The sequence below is a fragment of the Rhinolophus ferrumequinum genome, chromosome 26, assembly GCF_004115265.2.
Source record: "Rhinolophus ferrumequinum isolate MPI-CBG mRhiFer1 chromosome 26, mRhiFer1_v1.p, whole genome shotgun sequence".
Lineage (NCBI taxonomy): Eukaryota > Metazoa > Chordata > Mammalia > Chiroptera > Rhinolophidae > Rhinolophus > Rhinolophus ferrumequinum.
The window spans coordinates 24,976,040-24,990,700 of NC_046309.1; the positions used below are offsets into that span (position 1 = coordinate 24,976,040).

Sequence of the window (14,661 nt, forward strand, 5' to 3'; positions counted from 1 at the left end):
TTGAGAGCTAAGATGGCTTTTAAGATTATATGGAATCAATTTTTTCAAATAATATACAACTTTAGTAGCATTTTTCCTTTTCTCAACCAACTGCATTTTTACCCACATTTCTGAGGTGTAGGGAGCAACCCCCAGGGCAGTGTGGGAAACGGGCATGGCTCAAAGAACTGTAGAAGACAAGGCTTACCTTCCTGTGACACTCTTAAAATCAAGGAAAAAACACATGGATCCTGCACTATGGATGGTATTTGTATGCTTGATTTATATAGCACACAAATTTCTTTTTGAGTAGTTTTCCATAAATATTCCAAAAATATCAGAAATTGTTTTCTAAAACTTCTCAAAATAATTAGATTTTTACACTATTTAATAGAAAAATAAAAACAAAGGTACCAAACCTATGTAAGCAAAAAAATGTTTATTCAAGAAAATGTAAAAATATTTTAATCTACGTATTACAATGAATCAATATAGTCAAAATTGCACAATTACAGATTCATAAAAATTCCACACATCATCCTCAGAATAATCAGTTTCTGTACAAAGATTTACAGGTGTTCAATGTATGTAATCCTTCCTCAGTGTGCTACTGAGTTTAGAGGTTCTGCTCGAATGTTCCCCAAATCAAGTGCAGAATCTGTTTCTTCATCAATTTCCCCAATGACTGCACTGCAATTATTAGGGAAAAGAAAAAAAAAATGAGTTAAAACAATCTAATTTCTGACAAAACTGAAGATAAAGTCAACAGAACTACTTAAGGTGAAAACAAACTCTTCAGGAAGTAGTAAATTGCACATTTAAGTCACAAAACTCAAGACGAAATAGTTTGAAGGTAACATTATTACAGGAACCAATATTAAAGGACAGATTTCAGGGGTGGCCAGTTAGCACAGTTGGTTAGAGTGCAGTGCTCTTAACAACAAGGTTGCTGGTTCAATCCCTACATGGGCCACTGTGAGCTGTGCCCTCCACAACTAGATTGAAATAGCTACTTGACTTGGAGCTGATGGGTCCTGGAAAAAATAAATAAAAGCTTAAAAAAAACCAAAAAGGACAGATTTCATATAGTGTGATTGGATCATGAGTCTGTAAAGGAAAAAGACACAAATGGGATAGATATGGGGGAAAAAAACCCAAACTTCCAACCTTATGATTTCAACTCCAGGGACTGAATTAAGGGAGTTGTGAGAGACTGCAGGGAAATCACAAAATCACTACTAAATAAGCAAATAAAAGTGTTATTTAAGTAACTTCAATGAACTAAATCCATCAATGGTATGTAATTTCTATTTCCTTTTCATGATTCCTCAGTTTACTCACTTTAAATTCAAGACCAAATGTAGTTTTTTATATACAAAGATAATAACAGCAATTGGTACTGAAATATCTAACAAATGGTTTTTCATGCGACTGGCTAGAGTTAAAGCCAGTAAAATTTTCCTTGATTTAAAACAAACCTAATTTCATTAATATCATACTAAGTGACCAAGGCCATGTCTCTCTACCTAAATATACTCACTGTTACATCCAGACCACGGGACATGAATGAAACATTCCACAAATATTTGGTTGTTTAAATTTGTCTGGTTTTAACGACAGGAAATTCTATACATGAATACTTTTAATACTGAATTTGCCCAATTTTGCTTTAAACTGTATAAAGCCTTCAGTTCTCTAATTATGGAAAGTACCAAACTCTGGGGGAACATAATAAATTTTCTCAATATAAACAAAGTGAAGATCGTAACGGCACCCTTAAAATTTAGCATCATTTGAAATCCTTAAGGAAGATAGTGAAGTGCTGATAAATGTTTTGTTTTTTAAAAGCTTGTAAGAGTTTATTTGAGTCAAACTGACAATTGCTGGGAAGCAAAATCTCAACGGATGGAGAAAATGCTCAAGTAAATGTTTTAAAATAAGCTCTCCAAAGAGCTTATTACTAACAACCACAGTGCAAATTCTCCCACTATGGCCGATTTCAAGCTACCAACAAGACATCAATCAACCAGCTTGCAAAATTCTTGAATATATAGCAATCTGTTTTCGTAAGCTGGCTTCAGCAAACTACTGAGTCTATAGCAAAGTTTTAAATTTTTAAAAATTGAAGTTAAAAAATATGTTTTGTTTTTTTGTTTGCTTGTTTAAATTAAAGCAGGAGAAATCTTCTTAATATCAGTTATTATGCAGAGCCCCAATATAAACAATCAGTGTTGCTTTGGTCAGGGGATCTGGGCCCCACCTGCTCTGCCTTCCTCTGGTTCTTTACAGCTCACTTTATAACTTCACACCTAAAAGTCATCTCTAGAGAATATTTTATAAACCCCTCATTTTTATTAAAGATGAAGTAATTTATCCATCTAAAGATGATTTCTTAAGATAAACAATTCAAATGAATAGTATTCTTATAGATATCTTCTATATCCTATCTGCGTCCCAAAATATGAGATGTTAATGTGTCTTTTGCTGCCTTCCAGCCATGTTTTAATTCTATACAGTACTCACTAGAAAATTGATTCAACAATCTTCTAGCTGCTTTAACTGCACTCTCGAATATAGTAGCTACTAGCCACATGTGACTATTAAAATTAGTTACGATTAATAAAATCTAAAATTCAGTTCTTCAGTCACACCAGCCACTTTCCAAGTACTCAGTGGCTATACACAGCTCGTACCTACCAGAGCCGATAAAGCAGATATAGCGTGTTCCCCAAAAAGCTCTATTAAAAAGCTTCACTCTACACTGTTATAGACATTTCTTAAGTTGCTACCACTAAAATATATAATATTTCTCAAACTGCCATGTCAGTGTGCTACAAGTTAACTGAGGCCACAGCATAAACATGGGACACGTTAAGTGTGCCAATTATACTCAAAAAAATTAAAAGAAAAAATAAGTAATGGATAAGTACTTGTTTATAAATTCAGCTATATTATGGAGCATGAATCGTTTAAAATTGTTCATACAAGAGATTTCAAAGTAATCTTCAAACGCCAGAGTATATTTACAGTCCTCTGAAATTGGGGGTATTTTGGAAGAACATTCTAAAAAGCTTCTCTAATGAAGTATTTCGTGTAAGGCACGCCCTTTCTGGACCTTACCTAGGCCACTTCACTGTTAGAAATACGGGTAAATCTCAGTAGATGAAAACCTCTTCTCCACACAGCAAGGCAGTACACCTACAGCACTTAAAAAAGACGTATTTTACTTACACATTGTCACCTCTTACGATGTATAACCCTAGTACCACTTGTTCTACTCCCTGTGAAGAGCTGAACACGCGTTCATGGCTTTCATCCAAAATCAAATTAATGGTCTGGTCAAAACCTTTCAGTGTTCCCTGTGGGGGGAAAAAAATCAAGAGAAAAAGACAAATATTCGGGTTTACGTGAATGTGTAAATGCAACCACACAACAATTTTAGTTGCTGGGTACTCCAACAGAAGTACCTATTTTAAATATAAGTTCACTGTAAAACAGAATACCTCTTTAGAACTAACAGTATTCATGGGCACAAAACTCATCTCTTGGTTTTTTAGGGGTAAAAATTACATCACACATCTGACTAGTGCAGAGTTGTTGAGTTACAAAGGACACCTACGTACCAGTGTATTTCCAAAAAAGTAGCATAAAAGCCCATGTAGTCCAGTCCAAGAGCTAACATTCTAAAGACACAAACTAAAACAAGGGAATTTAAGGAGAAACTACACACACACACACACACACACACACACACACACACACACACGGAACCTACATACCAGCTACAGCAATGACAGTGTCACTTCCTATTACATACTAGGACTCAGCCCTGTGCTAAACACACCACACACATCATCTCAACTAACCTCTACCCTTTGAGGTAGATGTAATCGTTCCCACTTCAGAGAAGAAAAATTGAGGCGTAGAGAGGTTAAGTCATCTCTTAAGGTTTCCTGGGTAGAGAGTAGCAGAGCTAGGGTCTGACCTACGAAGGACATGTTCAAAGCCAGACCGCTCAACTACTATAATGTACTAACTTCTATGAACAAGCAAATATAGTTACCATTTTTCAGAGATTCAAATCAGTCCCATAAACACCGGGGGTGCCAAAAAAATGTATAAACATGACTTGTATTCATCTTTTGTTATCCTTATATATTGAGCATTACAATTTAATAGATTTTTTTCCTTTCTTAAAATGTGTATACATTTTTTGGCACCCTCTGTTCATACAAACTTCAACTGGCATTAATAGCTAACAAGGAGTACTTTCTGTTTAGATACAAACATGACTAATAATTAGAACCAGAACTTGAAGTAAAAATTTAGATAAAGTTTGATGGAAGAATCCCGATTTTGAATAAAGGAAGACATGGGCTTAGCACAACACAGTAACTCAAATGCTATTCAAGTTTCTGAAGAAACATCAACTTATATTGGTTTTGGTTGGTTAAATCCCTCAAGCTCACTATTAAACTGCTTCATGTTTTGAAAATCCAGATATATAAAATCAGAATGAAATAAAGAGAAAATGATAACCTAGAATTTGGAAGAGAAACAAAATATGGAATATTTACTACACTAAACTAGTTAGCAAACAGTTATCACACCCATACATAGGCTCTTGGCTTCATTTTACAAATAATTATTCTATCAAGTGAACCATGTATCAAAGAAATATAGAACTACTGAGCTTCAGGACTCAAAATGCTCTTTTTAAATAGCTTTCCTTCTGTAACATCAAAATAATTTTCCAATTTATTATCTATCGTGCTAACAAAAACAGAAAAACTTAAACTTGAGGTTTTCACAAAATCAACTATTTGCAAATATTTGTTAATAGCAAAAGGCTTTCTCCAAGTGTTAATATGAGATTAATATATCTCAAACTGTCCTTATTGGACAAAATATAATGTGAGATGCCTAAAAGAAAACACGATTGTTCTCTTAAAAAGGAAGCAAGGCAACTAGCCTTAGCTTTGGAGTCAAATTCAATTTAAGTCATATTCAATTTAAGTCACATTCAAATTAAGTTTGGTTCTGCCACATGGGACTTCAGGAAACAGATCCACTTTTCCTGAGCTTGATTCCTAACCTAGAACACGGGTAAATCTTCCTCAGAGTTGTATGGAAAAGTGACACAATACATGTCATGCCTGATACATACTATAACTTGATCAATGGCAAAGTCTAACACTTTGATAATAGTCACTTATCCTTAAGATCCTTAAGATCACAAGGATTAAACGGAAAACAAAAACAGAAGTGAAGAATGGGAAAATGAAAGGTTAAATTATATGAATTCAACACAGTTAGAAAATAGAGAAGGCTTAGCAACCTTAAGACTTTTTTGAAAGCAAATAGCCATATGAATTACAAATGAAGACATAATTAAGTAGCCAAAAATCATAGGATAAATTCCTCAGATGAATTAACAGGTCAAGAAGAGAATCCAAGATTTTTCTGGAATTAAAGGGGATACTGTGATGAAAGAACAAATGAGATGAAATAAATTTAGGGACAATCAACATAATTTGTCCTACAACAGACAGAGGTCATACAACCTAAGAATAGTCAAAGAATATTCATACCATACAAGCCTTAATTGTTCATTATTCTATATATGTAGTATCTAAACCACCAAAAAAGTTTCTAAGAGGCATATACAAAATTTCAAAAGAATTATGATTCATGTAGTGAATATCACAGCACTAAATGGGGAAGGAAATTAAAAAATGGAAGAGGAAGATAAATATAAAAATACAGGCAGGTTTCTGCAGACCAGACTAGCCACTCTCTGAGGGCAGCGTCTATTACTCTTACTCATCCCAGCTCCTAGAAGCCTTGTATGCAACTTTCACTCAACATTTAATAATAAAGAAAATAGGGATCCGCAGCTACTTATCAAAGAGATAAAGAGTCGAATCCGAAAACTGCAATGCAGGTACACTGTGGTGCCTAGGCATCAGAGATTAGAGGTTTTGCATAAAAATTTGCAACCGATAAGCCTCCCAGAAAGCAGAGAATGAATATGCCAAATACTTACCACAATCATTCTCCCGTCAGAAGTAATAACAGCAACAGTTCCTGACAACTGATTCAAGGAAAGCATTTCTCAAGGAATGCAAACTGAAAACTTAGCACCTGGTGAGGAAGTGGTTTGAAAAGGTGACAGAATTAAGAAACAACAATTCAACACAGCCAGTACATTCACAATATAAAAACTTAGTTTCTAACTTCTTCAATTCCTTGTGATAATTACACAAAAAAATAAAAAAACAGAAAAGGAAAATTCTTTTCTGTATGTGATCAATGCAGCCTGTCTCGAAACGGCTGGGATATCTGGTACTTTTTTACTGGGGAATATTGCAGCTCTAACTTTGAGTAAGACATTCCCCACTTTCTTAGACCTGTTTCTTTATCTCTAACACGAAAACGGATTAGTGCTGAATTAATGTAGAATGATTTCAAGGGTGTTAAGACACTGTCTTCCAGGACTTGATGTCTGGAATTCAAAAGAAAGAAGCTATAACCAGTGTCGTCAGGTAGCACTACACTTTGCATCATTAAAAGTCTTAGTGTTTCACTTTTGTCCCAAATTTGCATGTGAGCACAATGCAGTGTTTCTGTCCCGAGACTTTAAAATGTAACACATGAGAGAGGACTTTTACGACTTCACAGAGTCTTTTTATTTATTAGCCCCTTGTGACGATCCATTGCAACAGCAAGCATTATTTTTCATTCTATCAACAAAGAAGTTAAAACTAAAATGGTAAAGGGACAGAATTTCAACCTGACCATCCTTACTTTTTGCTATCCTCGAACAACGAGCAAAGCCTAAGAATAAAACACGTACATAGATTTACAAGACCATCGTCGCCGCTAGGACGACTGTTCATTTTATTCCCAAACTTGACCGCACAGGCCCTAGGGAAGTAGTAATGACGAATCAATAGCGGGTTTCTACAGAAACGGGGGAAAGTTCAGAATAATCACATTTTTTGAAGGTTAAAATGAAAAGGCGCCTCGGGCCCGTAGGAGCCGCGGCGGGTTCCAGCCCCGGGCGCGGGACCACTCGGTCCGGATCCTTAACCCCCGCACCAGGGCCAGGCAGTGGCCGCGAGTCCCAACCGCCCGCCGATCCCGACCCGGGCCTCGGGAGCGCCGGCCTCGCCAGTGCGGACGTGGGCCAGCAGCGGCCACCAAAGGATACGGTTGATGTAATTCTCCAGAGCCGACGTCATGGCGCGAGGACGGCCACTGCGGGCAACGCTGCAGGTTAGCCGACCAGCGGAGATAAAGCCCACAGCGGCTCGGGCCGCCCGGCTGCAGCAAGTATCGCGAGATTTACGGCACCCCAGCCTCCGCGAGTCCTACCGAAAGTAACCAACTGACCGACGGGACCCGTGAGACCAAGCGGGGAGGAGTTTAGTGCGCGTGCGCAGTGCGTTTCCGCTGGTTTCCGGCCGGTGGTCTCGGAAGCCGAGAGAGGCGAAGGCGAGCGGGAGGCAGAAGAAAGCAAGCACCTTCCTGAAGGTGGGGCGGGAGGGAGAAAATGGGAGAGCGAGTTTCCTAGCGGAGTGAAAGGCGCTGGGGAGAAGTTACTAAGGGAAAATGTTGAGACGCAGGGAACGCGGAATAAGGGGCCTGCATCACGTGAAGTAGATGAGTGCTGTTCCCGTGGGAAATGTAGGTGCGGGGAAGTGGGATCCCTAGTCTTGGAGCCGAAATTAATCTTTTAGAAGCTGAATGGCCTAGGACGAAGTTGCGCACATTGTGACCATATGGTATACATCTCTGGAGAACACACCAGTAAAAAGCACGTTAGCATATTCTGCATTTGCCTCCAAAAATGCGCCAACGTGGAGGCGTTGTTTTCACTTATTTAAAAAACTGAATCCAAGCAGGAAGAGGTGTGCGAGCCTCCCTGAGAAAATAGCTTTCCTTTCGTCAGGCCACTAGGTGTTCCTGCCCTCAGGGTTCAATTAGTAAATCAAAGGTCTGCTGCACAGCCCTGGAAAGGGTTGATGAAGGAAGAGTCTTCTAGATAAGCACCAGGCGGGGTTCTAGTCCTGGCTCAGCTTAGGAATCGGGTGGGTGTCCTTGCACAGGTAACGTCAACTCATCTGGGCCTGTTTCCTTAGGTGCTTAGATGCTGCGTTAGCTACCATTTTGGGTATTTACAAGTGTTACTAGAAAACGTACCTCATATTTTACAGGGGTTCCCTAACTTCAAAAGTTAAAAAAGGATCTATATACAAAATACCAGCGGGAGCTATTTCCTTTTTCACAAAAATCTCTTTGATTTCAGTTAGGCTTGTGATTTCTTAACTGACAAATTGTGGGTTTGGAATAATTCAGTGTCTTCTGAAAAGTGAAGTATCTGTTTTTTCATTACAGCATTCCCACAACATACAGGTCACTCCTAAATGGTTAATATTTTACATACTGAAACTTACTCTGACCTGTTTGGAACCACACATAATCAGGAATTAGGAAATATGGGGCAAAAGTGGAAGTATCTTCCATAAATGAAAATAATGAAGATATTGTGTGATTTCCAAATGTTAGACATTGAACTGAAAAGAAAGCCAGTGTTAATTAGTGATAAATGAGGTGTCATTAGTAAGGAGTTTTAAAAAAAACCCCAAACTGCCACATTTTTTAAATGAATATATAATTTTTCATCTCTTATAGGGTGCTTATGTTTAAAAATGTTTATTAGCATCATATAGTAACTTGTGGAATAATTTCATAATAAATACATTACATTATAAGTTTATGACCTTGCGTAGTTTCCATTAAATTAATATGCCAGATAAATAACATGTACAGTGTTTAGAAGTTTGGTCCTTAAAAGTGGAAGAGGGAGGCAGGAGATGGCTTTGAAGTTGGTGAAAGGGGACCATGAGCCAAAGAACAGTTGTCTTTAGCTGGCAACAGCCTTTAGTTAACAGCCAGCAAGAAAACAGGAACCTTGGTCCCACAAAGGCAAGGAACTGACTGCTGTCAATAAGCCAAGTGAGCAGGAAGTGGGTTCTCCCTTCGAGCCCCCAGAAAGGAACATATTCTGCCAGCACCTTGATTTTAGCCTAGTCAGACCCCTGTCAGACTTCTGACCCGTAGAACTATAAGATAATAAAGTTTATTGTTAAGCCACTAAGTTTGTGGCAATTTGTTATGATGGCAATAGACTAGTAGAGCTATACAACCTCTTAATTTCTTAGTTTCCTGGATTTTGACTAAAGAAAGTCTTTGGGAAAACAACGTTGCCGTATCTAGGAGATTTGTAGCCTATTTGACAATAGACAACTTAAGTACTATGGCTCGTGACATCTTTCTCTGTGGCACAAAGTCCTATATTCTGAACTTCTCTCTAAAATTCCATCTACTGTGGAATTGAGGAAAACGTGGGTTTCTTCAACCCGAGTTACTGTTTACTTCATGCGTGTTTCTTATTTATTATACTGTGCTTATCATAAGGTGAAGGCCCCACTGTCAGAGCGAGGAGTGGTGCGTGTTTAACCTTCACTGAAACCCTAAGTCTTCTTGATCAAGAGTCTCCACTGTATGCTAAGCCTCCATCCCTCCTGTGAACATGTTCCATGGTTCTCCTGAGGTCTTCCCTGGGTTTTGTCTTCCCAGAGTCATTTGTTAGTCAGTGACAGAGCCAGTCTGAACTTAGACAGTCAAGCTCCACTCATTACACTGCCATTTTAACATCGTTGTCCAAGGGAAATGTCCAATAGAGTGAAGAAATCAAGATCATGATGTAAACAAAAAGTCATTTGAGGTTATTCAGATGTGGGTACTTAGGAGTCTTTCTTCAGATTCCTGCTTTGGCAGATTCAACATTTATCTACCTTGATGCGTTCATTCCACTTTTCTTCAATATTAGGCATCTGTGTTGTTAATAATAAACTTCTTCTGTAGCAGGGGTTGGCAAATTGTACCCCTCAGTCCAACTTTTTTTGTAAATAAGTTTTATTGGAACACAGCCACACCTATTAATTTGTGTGTCATTTATGGCTGCTGTTGGGTGACAATGACAGAGGTGAGTAGTGGTGTCAGATCACATGGCCCACAAAGCCCTTAAATAGTTACTGTCTGGCTCTTTACAGAAAGTCTGCAGACTTCTGTTCTCTAATGTCAACAAATGAGGTTGCTAAAGCTTTTATATTCGTATTACCAAATTGTCCTCTACAAAGTTTGCACAACTCACTCTCCCACTCAGAAAGTGAGGTAATTCATCATCTTAGCCTCAGGTATTACTATAGTGCCCATTTAGACGGGCTTTGAGAATTTGGTTCCATTTTTTGGAACTTAACAATTTGCACCATGGATAACAACAAAACAAAACAACTGTGATCAGACTTGAGAAGAATGTGTTGTTTCCTTCCTCTCTCCCTTCCTATTGAAATTTCAGCCTAGAACTACAGGAAGGTTTTCCAAGTCATTATTCCATGAGACAATAACTCATGCAGTGGGATTTTTCATGCATAAAAATAATGATGATATAAAATAGTGATCTGCATTTTAACATGCAACAGAAAGTGAATTGAAAACCACAAACGTGTCATAATAATGCACTGGATTAAAAGAAATTCTCAGCAGATAGTTTTTTGGAAACAAAAAGCTGTAATTCAAATTAAAGACAACTGTTCATCCAGGATGTTAGTTATTGTTTTCAACTGTTCAGCGTCAGAACTCTATTTCTTGAGAAGTGCCTACTTTATGAGTTTTGGTGGGAGGTAGAGGTCAGTATATCAGGTACTCTTTTTCCTGGTCTTTCTTGCAGCTAGAGAGGCCTAAGCTCTGCTTATGACTACCCCAAACTGAATTGGGTCCTACGGACAACACACTCTGTTGGTCAGAACAGTGGCAGCAAGAGCAAGTCCATAAACATCTTTGATGCTGCTGGTGACACCCAGGGCACGTGGGCTTGCCAGCAGTATTGGCACCTGCAAGCTTCAGTCTGTATTGTTTGGCAGTTGTGTACTCAGGGACTCAGCTTTGCTGTGTGTCTGGGACACGCTACATGGCTGTGGAACTTCTGAATCTTGTTCTCCAGCCTAGCTCCAATTATGGGAGCTGCTCAGTGTCCTTTTATAAATTCCTTTTCTGCTTCAATCAGCTCAAGTTGGCTTCTGATTTCAAGCTGGCAACTAACAATTTTGACTTAGAAATGTTCTGGAAGTGGAGTGTTAGCAGTGAGCTACAGGGATCTTAAAACACTTTTTTGCTCATTTAGCTTCTATATTTTTTTAAACTAAAAAAAAACTTTTAACTAAAACCTCTATACAAACATACTTTAAAATTCTACATTTTAACGTCATACGTTTATTAATGATAACAAATGTGTGATTTCTGTCAGGTAGCATTTTTTTGTGTGCCTTAAATATATTTTCATTACAACCCTGGTGCTGCAAATTTAACATGTTTATAGCAAAACCCATCCCCATTAGCAAACTCATCAGCTGACTTTATTTTTCAGTGTAAGTCAGTGTATTACCCTGCATTCTGTGAGAACTGTTGGAAAGCTCATCCCCCAGGAGCCCTGAACTTCCGTGGACATCCTTTCTGGGTCTGCTTCAAATGTGAAGTCCGGTCACTCTTTACTTGGGCCATTGTGTGTCCCTTCTAGCTCAATTTCTAAGTAAATACATGTATAACAAACATTTCCCAGTTCTCTCAAAACGATTTCAGTGTGCGTTAGTGACTGTCAGTTGTAGATACATGCATCTCTTCTAGGGGTTTTTCTGGAACCCAGTGTGGCAGGCTGGAAATCCTGGGGAATTAGCACCTGCAGGGAGCAGTCTGCAGTGACTGCCAAGGTGGATTTTATAGATACGTCAGCTCTTCTTCAGCCAGGCAGGATAATTCAGGTGGGATATCTCTAGTCATTCACCACAGTAGCTGATTTAACAGTGCACCTCTCATGGCGCCTTCCTTTCCTTGGAACACTTCTCCATTCCCTTACTGGTTCTCCCTAAATAAACTACTTGTACTTGAATTCTGGCCTCAGGGTCTGCCTTTGGGGGGAGACCCACACGAAGATGGAGATCATGAATACTTCTCCCTTTCGGAGGGACCTGTGTGTTCCTTGAGTTTGAAGGTACCTGTAGCCCCTCCTTGTCATCTGATATCAACGGATCTTTTACATGATGCAGAGGATGATAAGGGGCTCTGCCCCCTGCCACAGATCTGTGTGGGCCTCTAAACATCCCTGGGTAGGCAGTCACCGCCACCGCCAAAATTGGTTTAAAAAGCGTTGTTTACTCAAAAAATACCTGTGTAGGACAGACTGTAGCCAGGTTGCTGCACTAAAACTTCAGTGAGGCTCAATGATGTAGCAAGAAATGAAGCCACTAGTCTGTCGTAATCTCATGTATATCCTTTGCCCTGCCTGTTACTGGTTCAGAAGCAAGCCAGAGGAAAAGCACCATGAGGTGAGTCTGGGTTGCCATTCTGACCCGTCCCCAAACACTGACCAGCCTGTGGTCTGGCCATAGGGAGGTGCCACCAATAACCTATGTGTCCCCTAAGCATATTGGGCTCTTCAGGTAAACAGGGCAAATCTGAGCTCCACTTCCCGACACCACAGTGATCTGTCTAGTCCTGGTGTTCAGAAGCCTGGGCCACACTCCTAGCTTGGTGATTGCAGTGGTGGAGCTGAAGGTTTGAGCTACCCATGTGTCTTTCCTGGAGGAACTGGGTGTGGGTTGGTCAATCTGCCAGGTCGCGGAGTAAGTCACTCATGTTGACATTTCCAGCACTAGTGACAGTCAAATACTCAGCAAAATGCTTCTCCTGTCTTCCTTCCTCAAACCATGCTGGGATGGTAATGGCTAACTCTTACCTTGTGTGAGACTGTCCCGATCATATTCTCCCTCGACTCCTGGTGTTTCTTTATAGACCTTTTGTTTAGAAGAGTGTTGTAGGACGTAGGCTCCAGAATCACACCTTAAAGCCAGGATTGATTTATGTCAGCGATTTGTCATGGAAGAGAACTCAGTAAGGAGCGAGGGAAGCGGGAGGGAGGGAGGAAACCAAGCACGGCGGCATCTGCAGGCTGGGTTGTACCCAGGCCGCCCCTGCAGGGCGGTGCTGCTGTGTGCCTCTCCCTGCAGCTTTGTCCTCAGCTGAGGCGCGGCACCTGGGCTTCGGTCCCCCCGCGTGGCCAATGCTCAGGGAGCGCTGTCGGTGGAGGAGGCACAGTTCCAGCTGCTGTGTGAGATCAAAGCCCGAGCCCCCTGCAGGTGGCAGTGTCCTGGAGAGGAGCAGCAGGTCCTTGCTTCAGGAGCTGACGCACAGGAAGCGTAGGCGATCTGAGGGGGGCTGCGTGGTGTGCGGGCAGTGTCCATGCCAGGGAGTGATTCAAGTTTCTAGTCATTTAAGTTTTGGGGATGTTTAAAGTGGAATATGATAGATGTGTCGGAAGATAATTCCAGTTTGGTAAAAGATTTAAAAAGCGTCTTTCCACTTTGTGTCAGCAAGGTGTACAGCTCCAAAAACATTCACTTGTAATCAGGGCAATTCTTTAGTTATATGGGCAGGAGTAAGTAAAAGGGAGCAGAGGGCCATCTCCCAAAAGTTCCAGAGCTTCAAGCTGTGAAGGTTGCCAAAATGATAGTCTATTTCCAATATCTTTCCTGAGCTAACGCTACACTGTATTCACATGGTAAGTGATGAGGTTGGGTCCTTGTCAGTGTATCAGGGCTTGTTACTAGGTTCTGGGGGACGGCTGCCTGTAGACCCGAGGCTCAGAGAATCCTTGTGAAAACAACTCTTTCTTACTTCTGTCTGTAATTCGCCACCTGTACCCAGAGTTTATACAGAAGACCATGGAAATAGGTGAAGAAAAAGATCCTCTTCATAGTCTCTTTCCACTCCATTTAAATGAACTGCCAAGGTAACTGGGTATCAGGGAAAACACTACTCGATAGAGAACCTTATTATCAGTTTTACAGTGTTCGTTGGTGGAGCAGAGTGCCAGACGCCGTGATGACCATCACTTATCCAAAGCTGCTCCTGAGTTTACACTGTAAAGACCTCACTTCTCAAATAAGTAGAGGGAGGTGAGGTTACTCTCCCATGGGTTTGGGTTGGCAGACATAGGAATGGAGTTGTCAATTAGCTCAAGTTTTAATGGGGGCGAGGTCTTGGATGGAAACAAGGAAATTGGAAGGATCCAATTTTAGCCCTAGCTGGTTATTCCTTGTATCCAAGAGGTAGAGGGATAGGCAGACATCTGGGACTGGTTGGGAGAGACAAAATAAATCTAACTTAGAAGACTGACCCAGCATGTCCAGTTGGTTTAGTAATCAGTTACTAATTGAATGTCTCCTCTTGTCTGAGTCAGTGGGATGGGTTGCCCAACTTTAATCTAGAAAAGACTCATGATACCCCAGTCGTTTCACTGCTTAGCCTCCCCTTCCTTCTGCCACCCTCCCCTCAAGACTGTGCTGTGGCTTCTCACTTGCTGAGGGGCAGGTTCAAGCCCATCCCCAGGACTGTGCCACTTCACCGTGATCGTCCGTCAGCCTAGTCTCCCAGATTCAAAATCTCCTTTCTCTAGTTTTCAACCTACTGTGTTTCCCCGAAAATAAGACCTACCCAGACCATCAGCTCTAATGTGTCTTTTGGAGCAAAAATTAATGTAAGACCCGGTATTATATTATT

The 14,661-nt window shown here is 40.3% G+C and overlaps 1 protein-coding gene across 1 annotated transcript; it reads right to left on the reverse strand.

The window, feature by feature from the left end:
* Positions 1–401: 401 nt before the first annotated feature.
* LSM8 (LSM8 homolog, U6 small nuclear RNA associated) lies at positions 402–7,383 on the reverse strand. The gene is made up of 4 exons (XM_033099183.1): positions 7,193–7,383; positions 6,026–6,066; positions 3,211–3,338; positions 402–669 (listed from the first exon to the last, which is right to left on the reverse strand). The coding sequence occupies exons 1-4, from the start codon at positions 7,221–7,223 to the stop codon at positions 579–581; spliced, it is 291 nt and encodes a 96-aa protein (XP_032955074.1). The 5' UTR covers positions 7,224–7,383; the 3' UTR covers positions 402–578.
* Positions 7,384–14,661: the final 7,278 nt, after the last annotated feature.